This window comes from Hermetia illucens, chromosome 1 (genome assembly GCF_905115235.1).
Source record: "Hermetia illucens chromosome 1, iHerIll2.2.curated.20191125, whole genome shotgun sequence".
NCBI classification, from domain to species: Eukaryota; Metazoa; Arthropoda; class Insecta; order Diptera; family Stratiomyidae; genus Hermetia; species Hermetia illucens.
The window spans coordinates 161,872,574-161,888,227 of record NC_051849.1 but is presented as its reverse complement, the minus strand read 5'-3'; the positions used below and the strand labels follow the sequence as shown (position 1 = coordinate 161,888,227).

Sequence of the window (15,654 nt, the reverse complement as noted above, 5' to 3'; positions counted from 1 at the left end):
AAGCTAGTGCATACTTATTTAATTAAGGAAATTAAAGGAAAAAAAGTACGGAAGAAAGTCAGTGTTCCCACCAAAGCTAGATAAGATGTCTGACAGAAATTTGTTTAAAGAACAGAATACACAATAAAATCTTATTCAGAAGAAGGCAATCTAAACGTGTCTGAGCGCACTATATGAAGAAAATTAAAGGATTTAAATTTGAAGGCTCACGAACCCACCCGGAAGTCCAATTTAACCATTGCGATGATAGCAAAGCGAGAAGACCATGGTTTCACCAACCTGAATAGAAAGAACTGCGAAAACCCTTTCCTTGGTTATAACATCCGTTTCGGTTTTCTCAAAAGTTAGAGAGAATCCATACTTAGCGATCCTAGGAGGGAAATGAAAAACACCCCTTCCAAACATACATTAAATGCGCTGAGTAGAGAACTCCCACATATACTTGAATTCAAGTTTCAGAACTTCTCTGGGAATACCATCCGATCCTACTGCTTTTTGTCCTTCATGGACAAGACTCCTTCTTCCAGTTCCTTTATACTGAATTCACTCCTCAGTACTCCCCCATTGAGGGGATTGAGGCACACCGAGTTTTTCGGTAACCAACTTATACCCCAAGCCCAAAAGGTTCCTGTTACAGTCGCTTACTAGCTGACACCAGCAGCGTGTTTTTTGTCGGTTGATTTCATGGCAAAATTCCTTTTTCGCTCTCTTGTATTCTGCGAATCTAAAGATTATCTCATCTTGGTATGTCAGGGAGAGCGCCTTCGTAAACAGAGCAGAATATCGGAGTGCTGCCGATATTTAGGACAATAAGTCCTGTTCTGGGGGTCATCTCAATAATTTTGTGTCCCTCGAGAATCTGGTTAAGGCATGCCTCACTCCAGAGCTGTGGCATTAACGTCTCCTCCAATTATAACTCTTCTTACTTGCACACACCGGACCCAAACGAAGCCATCTCCCCGAACATAAGGACGCATCTTAAAGTTGGGCATATCTCTCACCAAGAGGACAACAGTACCAGATATACTGGTATACCACGATGAATTCATATCCCGATGCTACTCGCTGAGAAACAACAAGTCAGCTATTTTTTCTTGCACCATCTGATCCATCAGGTCATCAGCAGTTGCACTCCTATATTCGATTGCAGGATGCTTGACTTATCACTTTTTGCAGCTCTACTTCGAAGACCTGGCACCACCTGGAACCGGAAACATGAGCCACATATTCTTTCTGCAGGACGCGGTCCTTGCACTGCATTTTTTCCACTTACACGTCTTCGCTCGTGCCCGAATTCGCCACACTTTTAGCACAATGTACCTCTGTCCTACCCTTTACAAACCCCTGAGCACTTATCTATGTGTGCAAGAGGACCTTTGCAAGAGAATGGAGTCTCCGGCCGAAGATGGTTCTCTGAGTGGTGCCGTGGTATATGCCATCCTAACGTACAGTGCTATTGTATGGTGACAGGCACTGAGCAATAAAATTTCAAGAACCACGGCAGATGCTCTCAATGTACTCCAACTTCTCCTCCCCATAGGGTCTCCACATTAAATACGCTGTAGCGTGCGGTGCTGTCAGACTACGTGAATCCGGATGCTGTACAGCGAAGCCCTACGGCCACAGAAACATCCTAGACGAAGTAGCTCGTAAACTCTGGGCATTCTCCACGGGCTACGCCACACGCAAGCCGAACTTCACGAGAAACTTTGCTGTATATTTTCCGACCAGGATAGAGTGGAGGACCAGTGGCGTGTTGAAAGGCGATGACACAGTATCCTTCACCGATAGATCAAAGATAGTCCGTGGAGTCGAGGCGAGAGTTTTCTCAGATACACACAATATATCCCAATCGTACAGTCTTCCAGGAATCGGCAGTATATTCCAAGCGGAAGTACTGGCGATACTGAAAGTCTGTCGATGGCATAATCTGAGCCCCAAACGTAACATAACTATTCTGATCGACAGTCAAGCGGCCAGTAAGGCCTTGTACTCAGCGCGATATCCTTCAGACTGGCGGGGTAGTGTGAAATAGACTGAACAGTCTGGGCGGCACGTGCAATGTCACCCTCCTCTGGCTTCCCGGTCGACGAGCTTACAGACTGGCCAGGTGATGTTCTCATTTTGACAGTCCTTCAATGGGCACAATCTGTCCCGCTGCTGACTATCAAGGATGAAATCTACACCCACTAGTTAGCAGCCGCGGACCTTAGATGGCGAAGACTTACCTCCTGTGCCACCTCAAGGAGGATGTGGCCCACCTATAGCAAAATCCGATCGTGAGAGCTCTTCTGCCAGACGCGTGCGATCTGCACGGTGCACTGACCTATAAGGGACCATGCTGATAGACTCGGCATACTCTGCAATTGGAATTGCCGAAGCTGCGAAGAAAGGGAAGAAACCCTTAGGCGCTTCCTTTGCGATTGCCCAGCTCTAGCTAGAGTCAAGCTACAAACCATAGGTAAACCATTCTTTGAGGACCTCAGAGAAATCTCAAGCTGCGAGGTAGGAAAGCTGCTTTCATTCGTGGCTTTGAAGATCGTGGCTGGACTCCGCTTCCTTACTTACCATAGCATTCGCGGTCCTGGGTTTTGTGGCATCAAAACAACGCACCACAGCGCATCTATAACTCTAGCAATGACAAACCAGACGAGATAAACCCTCTTCTCCTTAATTTAGAATTCAAAGGTGTGAATAGAAACCTCCCCGTTAATACCAGAGGATCGCTACTATTTACCACTAATTAATGGCGAAGGCTAATTGCATTAACATCATGTCCCGATCTTTTCTCAGTACAGAGGACTACTTTGCTCGGAAATAGACACAAACGCTTCTAGTAGCTAGAAAGATCTTAGTCATATTTGATTTGGAATTCGGAGTGTGGCCTCCGTGGAAGAAGATAGCGCCATCACTACCCCGGACACCACCTTGTCGTGGTGGGGTAGACTGTAGTAGTTTACTACTACACTAAGGGTATCCAAACATGAATATGGAAACTAAGGATTTGAACTCTCAAGTGGTAAGAAGTCGCAGAATTCGAATCCATCCGTGATCATGAGCAACCATGTCGCGATTGAGGCGCGGCGAAATTAGTAGAAGACATGCTTTCCGACTCAATGAAAAGCCTGCATTTAGTGCCTACGGCGAAGCCAACCAAAAGTACGGCAACTCTCAACTTGGGAGAAACTGGAAATCCGACTACGACCGGCCCGTTCGCGGTAATACAGCCCAAATCTACTCGCAAACGGAAGAGGAAGACTCGGCAAAAGTGAACTTCAGCCACTAAAGAGGGGGGACTACAAGCTGAATCCTGCATGTTAGAAGTCCTTCACCCTTACCGGGAGGACCGGAAGAAAGGGAAGCTGATGACGTGGACACTATTGGCTGTGGAAATGGACCAAAACGGCCCGGCACCGTGAACCTGGGAAGGCTTTAAGCCGGCGGAAGAAGAAGGCACTGCAAAGAAAGATGGAGATTGGGAATGAGGACATGTACGGGGCTGTACTACTAAGTGCGATAATGTGCATAGAATTCGGACCTAAGTAAGTAAGTGGGGATAAACTGATAACCCTGGTGACCACCCCCCCCCCCCCCCCCCACACTAGACGCACCAGACGCTTTTGTCAGCGGGAATGCACGCAGGATATACATGTAATCAAATCAGCGAAAGAAATCTCAACGAAACTAGTCCCTCCCATAGAAATACGGACACGAAGGCGGGAAGGAAGAGAAGCTGCAGCCTCATTTCTGACTCCTTTTACGATGAAAGATAAAACCGAGAGTTTGTATCCTGATGTCAAGACGGTTAGAACCATGCTGAAACAGATCTACCAGATTAATGGCGAGAGGAAAAACAATCCAATCCAAGAGGAGGAGCATGTCAGCTCACCGATACCTAGAATTGAATCTGACTATTGCGGGTAAACAGCCTATAATACAAAGGCCTAGGAAACCTAGGAACCCTAGGAAAACGGATTGGAGAAAGTTCCAATAAACTTCTTGGCAATAAAGAGCAGCTCCTTAGGTGGCTAAGTAATGCTTTTGCGCTTCAAAATGAATTAGAAACTCTGAATTGGACACTTTTAGAGTGCTATGAAGAAGGTTGTCCTATTTCCCCAGGCCAAAGCCATAAAATGGTTCCTTTGTCGAATGGGGAGCTGCAAAAACTCAGGAAATCAATCAGGCGACTTCTGAACCGTGCCTGTAGAAGCAATAAGAGTGATGACTGATTAAATTTCCAGAACTCACAGCGTGAATATAAGAGGCTCGTTAGGTGTTCGAAGCGAGACTCGTTTAGAGCGTACTGTGAGGAACTAGAAGGTGAAAGAGAGACTTCAAGTCTGTGCGGAGCCCTTAAAAGAGATGAGTCGGCCAAGTTGAACTCTCTTAGAAAACCCGGTGGAACTTTCAAAAGCTCCTGAAAATACACCATCCACGCGAACGGATGAGAGAAGTGGTAGGGGAAGAGTAGACAATTCTTGAAACGTCTTCAACACGCAAATGTTGGAAGGTTAACTGGAACACTGCGAAAGCGGTTTTAACCTATGAAAAGGTGAAAGCTAACATACTGTCCTTTGAACACTTCAAAGCACCTAGAATGGATGGCATCTATCCAGCAATGCTAAAGAAAGGTGTGAAGCACTTAGAGCGATTGCTAAGAAATATTTTTCTAGCATGTCTTGCTCTTGCAGGTGAAGGTAGTCTTCATACCGAAGTCTGGGAAAGATGACTTTCTAACCCAAAGAACTTCAGACAGATCAGCTTGACTTCATTCTTGCTGAAAGGTTTGGAGAGACTAATTGCGTGTCACATTCGTGGGAAGGCACTTAGGTCGCACCCACTTAATGAAAACAAACATGCTCACCAGCGTGGAAAGTCCTGTGAGTCTGCTCTTCATTCTTTGGTTTCAAAGATAGATGATGCAACACTGAAGGGTGAGTACACGATGGGGGTGTTCGTGTACCTTGAAGGGACTTTTAACCGTGCGCCTTTCCAAAAACTTTGTGATGCCGCCAGAGCGCATGGTATTGATGATACTTTAATTAAGTGGATCTATGATATGCTAACGCAGGGATTGCTGCCAGGCTGCATTGAGGTCGTTGAATATTCCTGTGACCACCTCAAAAATCGTTCAGAAATGAAGAAACCGTTTGAATTCTATCTCTAGATTCAATACAATGGAACTACTCGGGACACCTGGTCACTGTATTGTAGAGGGAAATGAAATCTCGAATACTTTAGCAAAAGAGAATTCAATCTCCTCCATGACAAGGCCGGAACGAGCAATTGAAAGCTAAGGCTTTCTTCAAAAACTGGGAAGAAGCTTCCCACAATGGGAGGTGGCAGAGTCTAAATACTACTAGACAACATACATACCGCATTCTGTCTTGCCATAATTCACTAGCTGGACATATGTTAGAGAACTCTCTAAGATGATACGTGTCCTTTCTGTAATGAAGAAGGAAAATCCACGGACCATTTTCTATGCCCCTATAGACGCATCGGACATGAGATCTTCGGTGCCGATGTTCTCCAGTTTCAACGGATAGCAAATTCCCAAAATTAGGTTGCAAATACAAGAAACTTACATAGCCAAATATGAAGCGATTTCCAACATTTTCTAAGAACTAAAGTGTCCAACAGTAGCGAGTTAAGTTTAATTCAACTTTTTTTAAAATGAAAGCAAGACGTATCGCGTTACTTACTGTTTAACGAATCCGTGTTTGTAGCTCACTAAGTACATCCTCATTCCTTGAATGATCGCCACATAGTGGAAGTGAACGTTCTCGACATCAACCTGAACCCAGCCGCGTCTGAAAGAAATATTCAATTTAGGGAAATAATCGTTCCTAAAGCGACGCCTAGTTCTCACCCCAAATCTAGGTCCCAGCCTAAATTCGTCAACCTCTCGCCAACTGGCATATCAACTACGGCCCAATCAACTCTTCCTGTTACGCTGCTGGTGTATGTCATGAACCCCGAGGTCGATTCCGGAAGCACATCAACCAGGTGGAACGAGAGCACGGTGTAATTGTCGAAAGGCAGCAGCCGTGTGCCCAGATTTTCTCCCGTCTCCCACTTCCAGCGAATCATTTCGCCCGTTTTCGAAAGAGCGAACACAATTTTCGGGTTGTTCAGGTCATATTGAATTCCTATGATTTCGTCCTTGACTCCTTCCAGGTCCCGCAGCCATTCCCCTGTCGTTGTCGAGTACACTTGCACCAGATTTTTGAAGATAACGAGAATAGCACTAGAAGCAAAACACTGTAGGACCACAAAATGATGTTGATTTTACCAAACTCACTCTCCATCGGAGGAAAATAGTGGCGGGTAGTCGACGATACTGCCACCAGCCAGTCGCCGTAGTTTAAGGTTGTCGTCCTCATTCCCGTCGCCCATCGCGTCTGAATGTTTACACTGCACAGTTGCCTTTGATTCACGAGTGTCCTTTCCCTTCACCGGGGTCACTAGACAGACCATCTCCTCGCAATGCTTTCAACCATTGACGACGTCCTAAAATCTCTCGTGACAATATACGACACTCGCCACCGCTTGTTTCTTTGAGGTTATGAAGTTGACATTAGAAGAAATGTCAGTTGATGACAGCGGCACACACACGTGCTTATTGTGGCAGTGGCGGGCGGTTTACATTCTCGAAAGGGGTCGGAATATTCCTTCCATGCTTTAGAATGCTAGAAATGCTGAAACTAGGTTTCTGGTGGGAAAACCATCTACACTCCTCATTGAAAATAAGTTTTATGGTTAATTGGTTTTTCCCTTTACAGAGTCGGGATGTTTAATTATTAATAAACAAATTCGAATAGGAACCCCATATGTTTCTCCATTCCCACCCATTACCATCGTTCCTCTGCCAATCGCAAAATCCAAAATTCCCCTCAAACGCCCATCAGCTGTTAACTGTCAAATTGATTTTTTAAAGTTGTTTTCGTCATTTATCGTCGTGTCAGTAATTGACAGGCAGCTCGTTTTTTTCATAAATTCTAACTTAAACCTGCTGTTATCACTTATCACAATCACTACAACATGACACTACTCTCAGTATAACCTATTTACGCCGAAAAGTAGCCGCCAAAACTATTCTGCCACGTAGAGAATATGCATGGGAACGCAACGAAAGCGATCGGTTGAGTAGCGCACCCGTACCGCCACGACTAAAGTTTGTTTTTCTTACGTGTCCGAAGTAGTTAACAGCGCGAACTCGATATAAAACGCAACAAAAATGATCGATTTGATAACGCAAACGTGCAAGCACATAAAAGTCTTAGTTCTAGTCACCTTCACCGTACAATTTTTGAGTTTAGTGCAAGCGACAAATAAGCCGCTGCAAGTGATCTATGCCGTAAACGCCGGCGGCGAGGAGCATACGGACCGGCATGGAATACGGTATGAGGCGGATCCTCTGCATGGGGTCATCGGCACCGCTTCTGCCTACGGTAAACAGCTGCTGATGATCGGCCGAGTGCCCCAGAGTGACGAGATCCTTTACCAAACCGAACGCTACCACACCGCCAATTTTGGCTACGAAATTCCAATCAGCGGCGACGGAGACTATGTCCTCGTGCTCAAGTTCTGCGAGGTCTACTTCAACGCTCCAAACATGAAGGTTTTCGATGTGGTCCTAAATGGGGAGCATACAGTCATAGCTGAGCTCGATATTTTTCAACAAGTTGGCAAGGGAGTCGCCCATGACGAATACATTTTCTTCACTGTATCCCGCGGTAAATTGTTCTACAAGGAAGAAGAATCGGATATCAAAGCCTCCAAGATTACCATAGAATTCGTGAAAACTGACCGCGACAATCCGAAGATCAACGCCTTTGCCCTGCTTAAAGGGGACGTCGAACGAGTGCCCAGATTGCCGCCCCTGAACAATGACGACCCAACTGAACGCTCAGTAGAGCAAGATATCATCAATGAGGATATCATCGAGAAGCCGACCTCCACGAAAGCACGAAAGACGAGTGGCCCGCGGCAGCCCAACCCCTACTCGATGGACGACTCGTCCGTGATGCTGCCCGTCTTCATCGCAATCGGAGCCTTCATCCCACTGCTGTTCTGTTTATGCAAGCTGTGATTCAATATTCTGGTCTGATTTTTGTTGATCTTGACAATTTTTGTGAAGTTTCTATAGTCATTTAGTGTAACGTCCAATATTTTGTTTGTTGAGTTTACGAGAAATTTGGAATTCAAGCGGTGACGGCACCTTAAATAGGTTTTTGATTGAACGCGTGAACCATGTGTGTAACCCGTTTTACCTCCTGACAAAAGGGAACGATATCAATCATACAATGCTGATGCGTGACTCTATGCTTTCGGTGAAAATATGTTTTCCCATTTTAAGATTGAATGACACCCCAGTGGGCTGTGGGCTTCATACAGGCAAAACTAGTATAATGAATGGATGTCGTTGTCAGTTTGCCTGCCTCTATTAATGTTTTCTATTAGAGGTAGAACCAAGCTTGCCCTTCATCCGAATACGGTAGCTAAATTGCAAAGGTTGCGGGAAAAGTATGCAGAGTTTGAGGAATTATGGTAAAAGGTAAAAACCGCGAAGCCTAACGCGCCCTGGCCTTTATTATATTTTTTTCTTTTGTGAATAATAAAAACGCAGACAAGATAAACGTCTCAGGGTTTATACTAAATAGAAAAGAGACCACAATCCAGCAGCTAAGCTCTTCAGGAATAAAAGGTTTTGTGTTTCCTGATGTAAAGAGCTAGGAAGGGACTCACGTTCGAGGATGTAAAAACAAAACTTTATGAGAATCGAAGATTGCAGTCCATCTCTCGATCACAACCACACTTATGATTAGACTTGTTCGACAAACTTTTAATGGGAATATATAGAAAGGAAAGAAAAGGGTGGATGAATAGGTAACTTATGTAGGGTCTAGTTTTGTGGTCCTATGCTTATTATTTATTTGCATGGATAGTCCCATTCTAATGGCTAAGCTCAGGAGTTCTCAACTAGGTTCACATAGTCAACCCGATTTTTCGGGTTTGAAAAGGAAGGAGGAGGAAAAACGATGTATAGTAGGGAGAGAAATCAAACGGAAAATTTAACTATGATCAAAATACACAGCGCTCCGAATCCTGTCGGTCTTCGGTCGACGGCTGCGCTCGCCTGCAATCCAGTATTGTCTCCTCCGACATTACTCGTTCGGTTCCTACAATTCGGCCATCTTGCGATTCATACGACTCAAATGAAAAAGGCTCGCAACACTTCACCGCTTCATGACAGGTTGTGGTAGCTTTCGGCCCGTCATGAATCCCTTACTTTATCACATCATACGTGCCGTTACACCCCAAATATTTAGGTTTCAACTTTAGTCCAGGCCCAAATTGCGTACGTTTTATCGCTATCAGGTCAACATTTTGATATCGATGAGGTTTCTTTCGACGTACGCACGTTTTAGTGTTTTTTTCTGAAACCTAGCGATTTGGTGTTTTGCAGTTTCACGTTTGCGGTTCCTCTCATTACCGAATGTCGAGATAGGCGTTTCAATGATGTCCACTAACAGCTCAAATGATGTTACGTCTATACTTCTGTTCAAAGTCGACTTGATTGCCAGCTGGGCAAATGATACGTACTTGCACTACTTTGTAGATTCATCCGCAGCTAATTTCGACAGAGCTGATGCGACAACGCTATTTAATCGCTCGATTTATCCATTTGCCCGGGGTAATCCAGTCGTTATGAGCAGATATTGTATGTTCTCCCTTTCCCTTTCTCAAATTTCTAGGACGTAAACGCTGATCCTCGATCCGTGACGATTTTTAACGGATTCCCATTCCATCTTTGCAGTTAGCTCTGCTGCCATCGTTGTTTCTTCCAGTAAAGCCACGCATATTTCGTGGAGCTATCCACAATCACCAAAATCTTACATCCTTCGTGCGACGATATTGGTGGACACAGACATTCAGCATGATAAGTATGCAACGGTACATTTCCCATCTCCAAGTCCCTTTTCTATCGCCGTTGCCATATGTTGAACTTTGATCCAGACCTATATTTGATGGCATATTGATTTTTCTTCCAGAAACATGTCCCATCGAGCTATTTGAAACAAAATCTTTCTTTTTCATAGTTTATTCGAAACCTAACAATCATTATGTTGAAGGGTATACTTAGCAAATATACCCGGAATTTACGTAGAACCTGAAATACGGCTAGAACCTCTAATTCGTAGGATGATAACTTTTCTTCTTGCGCGTGGTATAGTACGTGTAATGAAATCGAACGTTTTCTACTGACTTTTGTAAAAGTACAACTCCAAGTCCTTGCTTACTGGCATCGGTATGTATTTCTGTTTCGAGATTGGAGTCGTAAATCTGTAGAGCTGGTTGCTCCGACATTGAATTTTTCAACATGTTAAGTCCTTTTCGCTGAAACTTTACACCGTCTCGAAGTAGGTCATTCAGTGGTTTCGTTATCAATGAGAACTTCGGGATGAATTTTCGAAAATTTTCTGATAATCCCAGGAAGTTTTGCACTTCTTTAACACTTGTCGAGAAGGTGATATGCCACCATTTTCGAAAATGCTTCCCAGAAATTCGATTCATTTTACCAAAAATTGGCATTTCTTTTTGTTAATGATTGGACCATAGTCCCTGACTACTTGCAATACTGCTTTCAACTTTTAATTTCCCTCACGTTCATCGTATGCCGTTACAATAATAGCGCCCATGTATGGAAATGCTACTCCTCGATTCGACAAGTCCCAAAATATGCAATTCATAAATCGTTGAAATATGGATGGTGAATTACTCAAGCCAAGCGAAATATGACGAAACTGATATTGGTCGGAAGAGGAAGAAGAATCCGTCCTTCAAGTCTAATGTGGTGAAGATAAATAAACCCCCTGGAAACCAATCCTTTTTGATTATTTTATTGACGACAATAATCTATCACAACTCGAGGTTATCTGCCCTTTTCAATGCTACTTGGACTTGACTCGAATATTCCGATACTGATGTTTCGATGATACCCTTTTGAAGTCAAACTTCGATTTGCTTGTCGGCTATTTCACGCTCTTTTATTTGAAGTCTTCTTGGTACGCTGAATATTGGTTTCGTGTCCTTTACTACGATAGACATTTTTACTTCAGTTTCTTTTATCCTTTTGAGAACAAAATCAGCGATAGTTTTTTCGATCTCTTTCTTTTCCTGGATTGAAATTGTTTCGCCAATATTCCATTCTTCATAATGTCGTACATCGATGTACATTAGCGAAGCACTGGGCTATATTTTTCTGATGAACCGCCCGGCATAATTTAGAATCAACGCAGCTTTTTGGAAAAAGCCGCTTCCAACAATGATATCAAAAGGCATAACGAAAATCTAGCAGTATAATCATCGCCATCTCCTTTCACTTTCGTTCCAAATGTCCTTTTTGGGTAAACGTCATTCCCCTGTTCGCCGCATAATCGGAACACTAATAGCTGCAACGTCTCCGCTAATACCAGGTTAACTTGACTGCCCGTGTCAACCAGTTTGGATATAGTGAACATGGGCGATTCTCCGATTTCAGCGCGACTAACTATCTCCTTCATTTTTAGCAAATACAGTAGAATCCAGATGCGGTCAAGGGACTGACGGTTTGGTACGAAATATCGGGATTACCAATTATTGGGAGTACAAAATAAAAAAAATTAACGCTGGAGTCCTGCAAATTTATGTGAATCGAATAATCGATGTACAAATTATCCGGATTCCACTATTCTCCAACTCCCTGACTCTGACTCTTTTTCTGTATTTTTGCGATTCATAAGATGATGTAAATTAGCGCCATTCAACTTTTCTACGAACTCTTCGCAAACAGCCGCTTTCAGTCTACTCCAGGTTGTTAGATTTGATACGTCTTGCACAAAAATCTTTGCTAGCCCTTCCAATAACCTTTTCATAACAATCAGTTTGTCTGTCTCTGTCCACCCGAACGAGGTCCCTGTTTCCTCCATCTCTTCAACCCATTTCTTCACTAGATAGTTATCTCCGCCATTAAACGATTTTCTTGCAATATTCCGGCGAGCCGATACTGAATTTATATCCAGCGGATTCTCGAAGACTCCTTGCCAAACACGACTTTGTGAAGGTTTTTTTTATGGTTTTCACTATCGGCAATGATAAGCTATCTTAGCAAAGTATGTTGATTGTTTGTAAATCACACCCTCATTCTTGTCAATTTATTGCGCGTCGCGTCCAGTATTTAGAATTTTCCCGGCTGGGTCCCCGAATTGTAGGGAGATATAGATCAAACGGTAAATTTAACTATGGTCAAAATACACTTTATTGCATATCTCTCATACATATGTAAATTCACTTCACGGCGTTCAGATTACTAATCTCAGTCTTCGGTCGACGACTGCGTTCGCCTGTCATCCAGTTTTGCCTCCTCCGAGATTGCTTTTTCGATTCCTACAATATTTTGGAACTTTTTATTTTTTGACATCATCTTCTTTCAGTTCTACACACTTCTCCCCATACATGTAAAGCGGGGGTGTAAAATTTTTTTTCACCAAATATAGTCATGTTGGGTAGCAAATGAAAGGTCTCGATTAGTACTGATTTTAGTTTTGACATTTGTTAGCAAGGGGTGGAAAGTGATGATTTCTTTAACGGACCCATTCTCGGAAAGTACTCAACCAAAAAATCTGAAAAAAAATAAAGCTATGTCTATATGGTGCCCAGGCCCCAAAATACTCCCCATATTGATATCCGCTCAAATTAAGTTAATAATAGTATATTACCATATTTTTGGGGAAATTGAATAGAAACCCCCCTTAAGTTTATCCTAGATTTATAAAAGTTGGTATTACTATAGAATATAATATGAAACATGTTATCGCCAAGTTTGATCAGAATTGTACTATTACTAGCAAAGTTACAGTAGCTCAAAGTTGACCTGGACAAGGAATCTCAAAAAGTATCCAGAAAAACGTGGTGTCACAAAAACAATTCATATAAAAAATGTGCTGCTTTGTGCCTTCTGTCGGTAGCGACGTGCATGAAATTTCCTGATTTGCATTAAAAAAAAAATCTTCAAAAACAAATTATTGCGAGTTTCGACTTAAAATTGAATTATGATTCGTGAAACTATACTCTATCGAATTAGTAAATAAAAAAATTTGGCAAAAAAACGCTGACTGTGAAAAGTCCCCTTGAAGAATTTTAGAATAGTTAAGCCTTCAAGAATGAGTCCGACAGACCAAACTACGTTAACTTTACTTGATTCAAAGTAGTTCAACAATTAATCCTTCAATTTACAATACAAAACAAGTCGGGGAAACCGGAAGCTGGACGCTTCAAGTATGAAAAGTTTTTCATTTGCCCCATTAGTACATAGAAGATAATATATGCATATATTATGTGAGAGTATCCACTTCCGGGTGATATTGACATTCATAGTCTTGAATTTGCAAAGAAGCGACAACTTTGGCATATTATAACTGTGACTAATGGTGCGATTTCCATCAAACTTGGTAGGATCATGCTCTATATCATAGCCCACATTGCTGCACTTTCGTGAACTTAAGGGGGGTTTTACAACCAATTACTAAAAATAGTAATATACTATTATTAACCTTATTTCAGAGGATATCGATATGGGGGATATTTCGGGGCCTAGGCTGATTTTTTCCAGATTTTTCGGTTGGGGTAGTTTCTGAGAATGGGTCCGTTAGAGAAATGCTCAATTTCGACCCCCTGCAGTACTTACCCTTCCAGCAAATGTCAAGACTAAGACCGGCTACGGAAAATACTAATCGAGACCATTCAGATTGTGCTTCCACTTCATTATCATCACACTTAATCCTGTCCATATGATAAGCGAACAGCAGCGAAACGAACACAACGATCCAGTACGACTGGGATTCAAACCCAGGGCAACGAGTTTGAGAAGCTAACGCAGCCATCGCATCGTGAATAGATCAATGTTCTAAATTTTTAGAGCCTTCCAATTCATCCGCAGATCTGTCATAGTTTCTTCTCAGTAACCTCATCGAGAAAACATCCTTTTGAACCCTTGGCTGAGTTCTCTCCTTCTGCTGTAGTAGAAAAAACACTTGTAATTATTTTCAACAAGAACCGCAGGCGCGTCACTTATGGTGACTTTTGCCCAAACATCTTATTCACAACAGTTTTATAGGCAGCGCTAACATGTTCTTATTATCCTCATATGTTTGTAGCAATTCTGTTTTTAATTTTAAGATTACTTCGGGGATACCAGAATTTTTCCTTCAGGCACTGATGTTTCTCCTTAGCAGAGCCCGAGTGTTTTGGTAGCTATTACGCTTCTTCTTTATGAACTCAAACGTTTCATTTTTGAGATCCCCAAGAAGAGGAAACACTATTCCAGATTGCTCCTTTCCACGATTTACACTAAAAGTCTTGGCAACAGTGCACAGAGTCTCCTCCTCGGCTACTGTCGTTGTCCTATATGATAACTTCTCATGCTTAGAACTTTTCAGAAAAGGATCCCATGTGGATATAATTTCCACTGTTATCTTTTGTAGGTTTCGTACTACTAAAACACGGCGGCCGGTGGTTATTGACAACCGAGGCATGCTTGCTTACTGCGAGAAAAAGCCGATACGCTGCCCTGCCCTGAAAAAAGGTGCAAAGTAAGCAAAACCAAGTCATGTCAATTTTTGATATCACACATTACCGATTTGAATTTTAACACTTCCCCTCAAACTTGAAATTTTTCCATCATTCCCAATTTATTACAAAGAAACTAAAAAATGATCCTCAAAAATTCTTCATAAAAATATTGACTACTTGTTGATTTCCAGGAATGTACTGGATTTCAAGCTTTTTGTCTTTGACTTATTCTTGAACAAAATGTGATAAACGATAATATGATTTGTGTGGGAAGTTGGATTTTGAGCGAGCTTGATTGGATAATACGAGCCAATGCCAAACACTGAAAGTCACGCAGATGCGCTATTTAACAAAGTAAGCGATTTAGTCAAACAGGATCTTTGATGTTTTTGCGTGCTCAGAAAGAATTCTTATCTCGGATATACCTTTATTTAGAAATTCCCTTGAACAACAAACTATGAGAAATAACTAATAACCAGTTAATGTAATATGAGGACCCACTTACAAAAACGTTAAGCTCCCTACAAACTCCTGGCTCAAGTATCATTGATTTTATATTTTGCCCGAGAATTCGTGTGCTTTCCGTGTCATGACATCGCTCGATTGAGGTTGACACGTATTTTTGCTAGTCAATTGACCCTCGCTTTTCTTCTCTGCAAAATCAATCTTTGAAGATTTGGGATTTAGTGTTTCAACGTGTTCGCTTATCTTGATGAGTAATAAATCAGTAACCTCCTGGGGACGACACGATTCTCAGAATTATAGTATGTGGACAAAACATTTTGTGCCCAAGATGTGAACCCTGTTACGCCCCTCCCCCCCGGAAACTCTTATATACATTATCATATTTGGTAAACGTGATCTTCTTTTGGACAGTGTATCGTGTTGTGTTGCTTGTTCTAATTAATCAATCCAAATCCTTTAAGTCATCATGACACCTTCTTGTTAACTTACACCGAGTTTTTGCAGCAACCACTGGAAACATGTTCTTTCGAACTTCAAGTTTGTACACGACACTCTACTTGCGATGAAAGGTTA

General features: G+C 42.4%; 2 protein-coding genes across 2 annotated transcripts in view; one reads left to right on the top strand and one right to left on the bottom strand.

Annotated features, from left to right (window-relative positions):
- Window positions 1-6,578, bottom strand: part of LOC119650636 (WD repeat-containing protein 75) — a 51,231-nt gene extending 44,653 nt beyond the window's left edge. Inside the window, exons 1-3 of the mRNA XM_038053559.1 lie at window positions 6,305-6,578; window positions 5,873-6,250; window positions 5,706-5,813 (exon numbers count right to left, since the gene is read on the bottom strand). Coding sequence (XP_037909487.1) covers window positions 5,706-5,813; window positions 5,873-6,250; window positions 6,305-6,480 — 662 coding nt within the window. The 5' untranslated portion in view covers window positions 6,481-6,578. The remainder of the gene's footprint in view (window positions 1-5,705; window positions 5,814-5,872; window positions 6,251-6,304) is intronic.
- A 354-nt stretch (window positions 6,579-6,932) lies between these two features.
- Window positions 6,933-12,590, top strand: LOC119661248 (malectin). Its single transcript, XM_038070487.1, has one exon. It carries the CDS (start codon window positions 7,241-7,243, stop codon window positions 8,093-8,095), a length of 855 nt encoding a protein of 284 aa, XP_037926415.1. The 5' UTR covers window positions 6,933-7,240; the 3' UTR covers window positions 8,096-12,590.
- The last annotated feature ends 3,064 nt before the right edge of the window (window positions 12,591-15,654 follow it).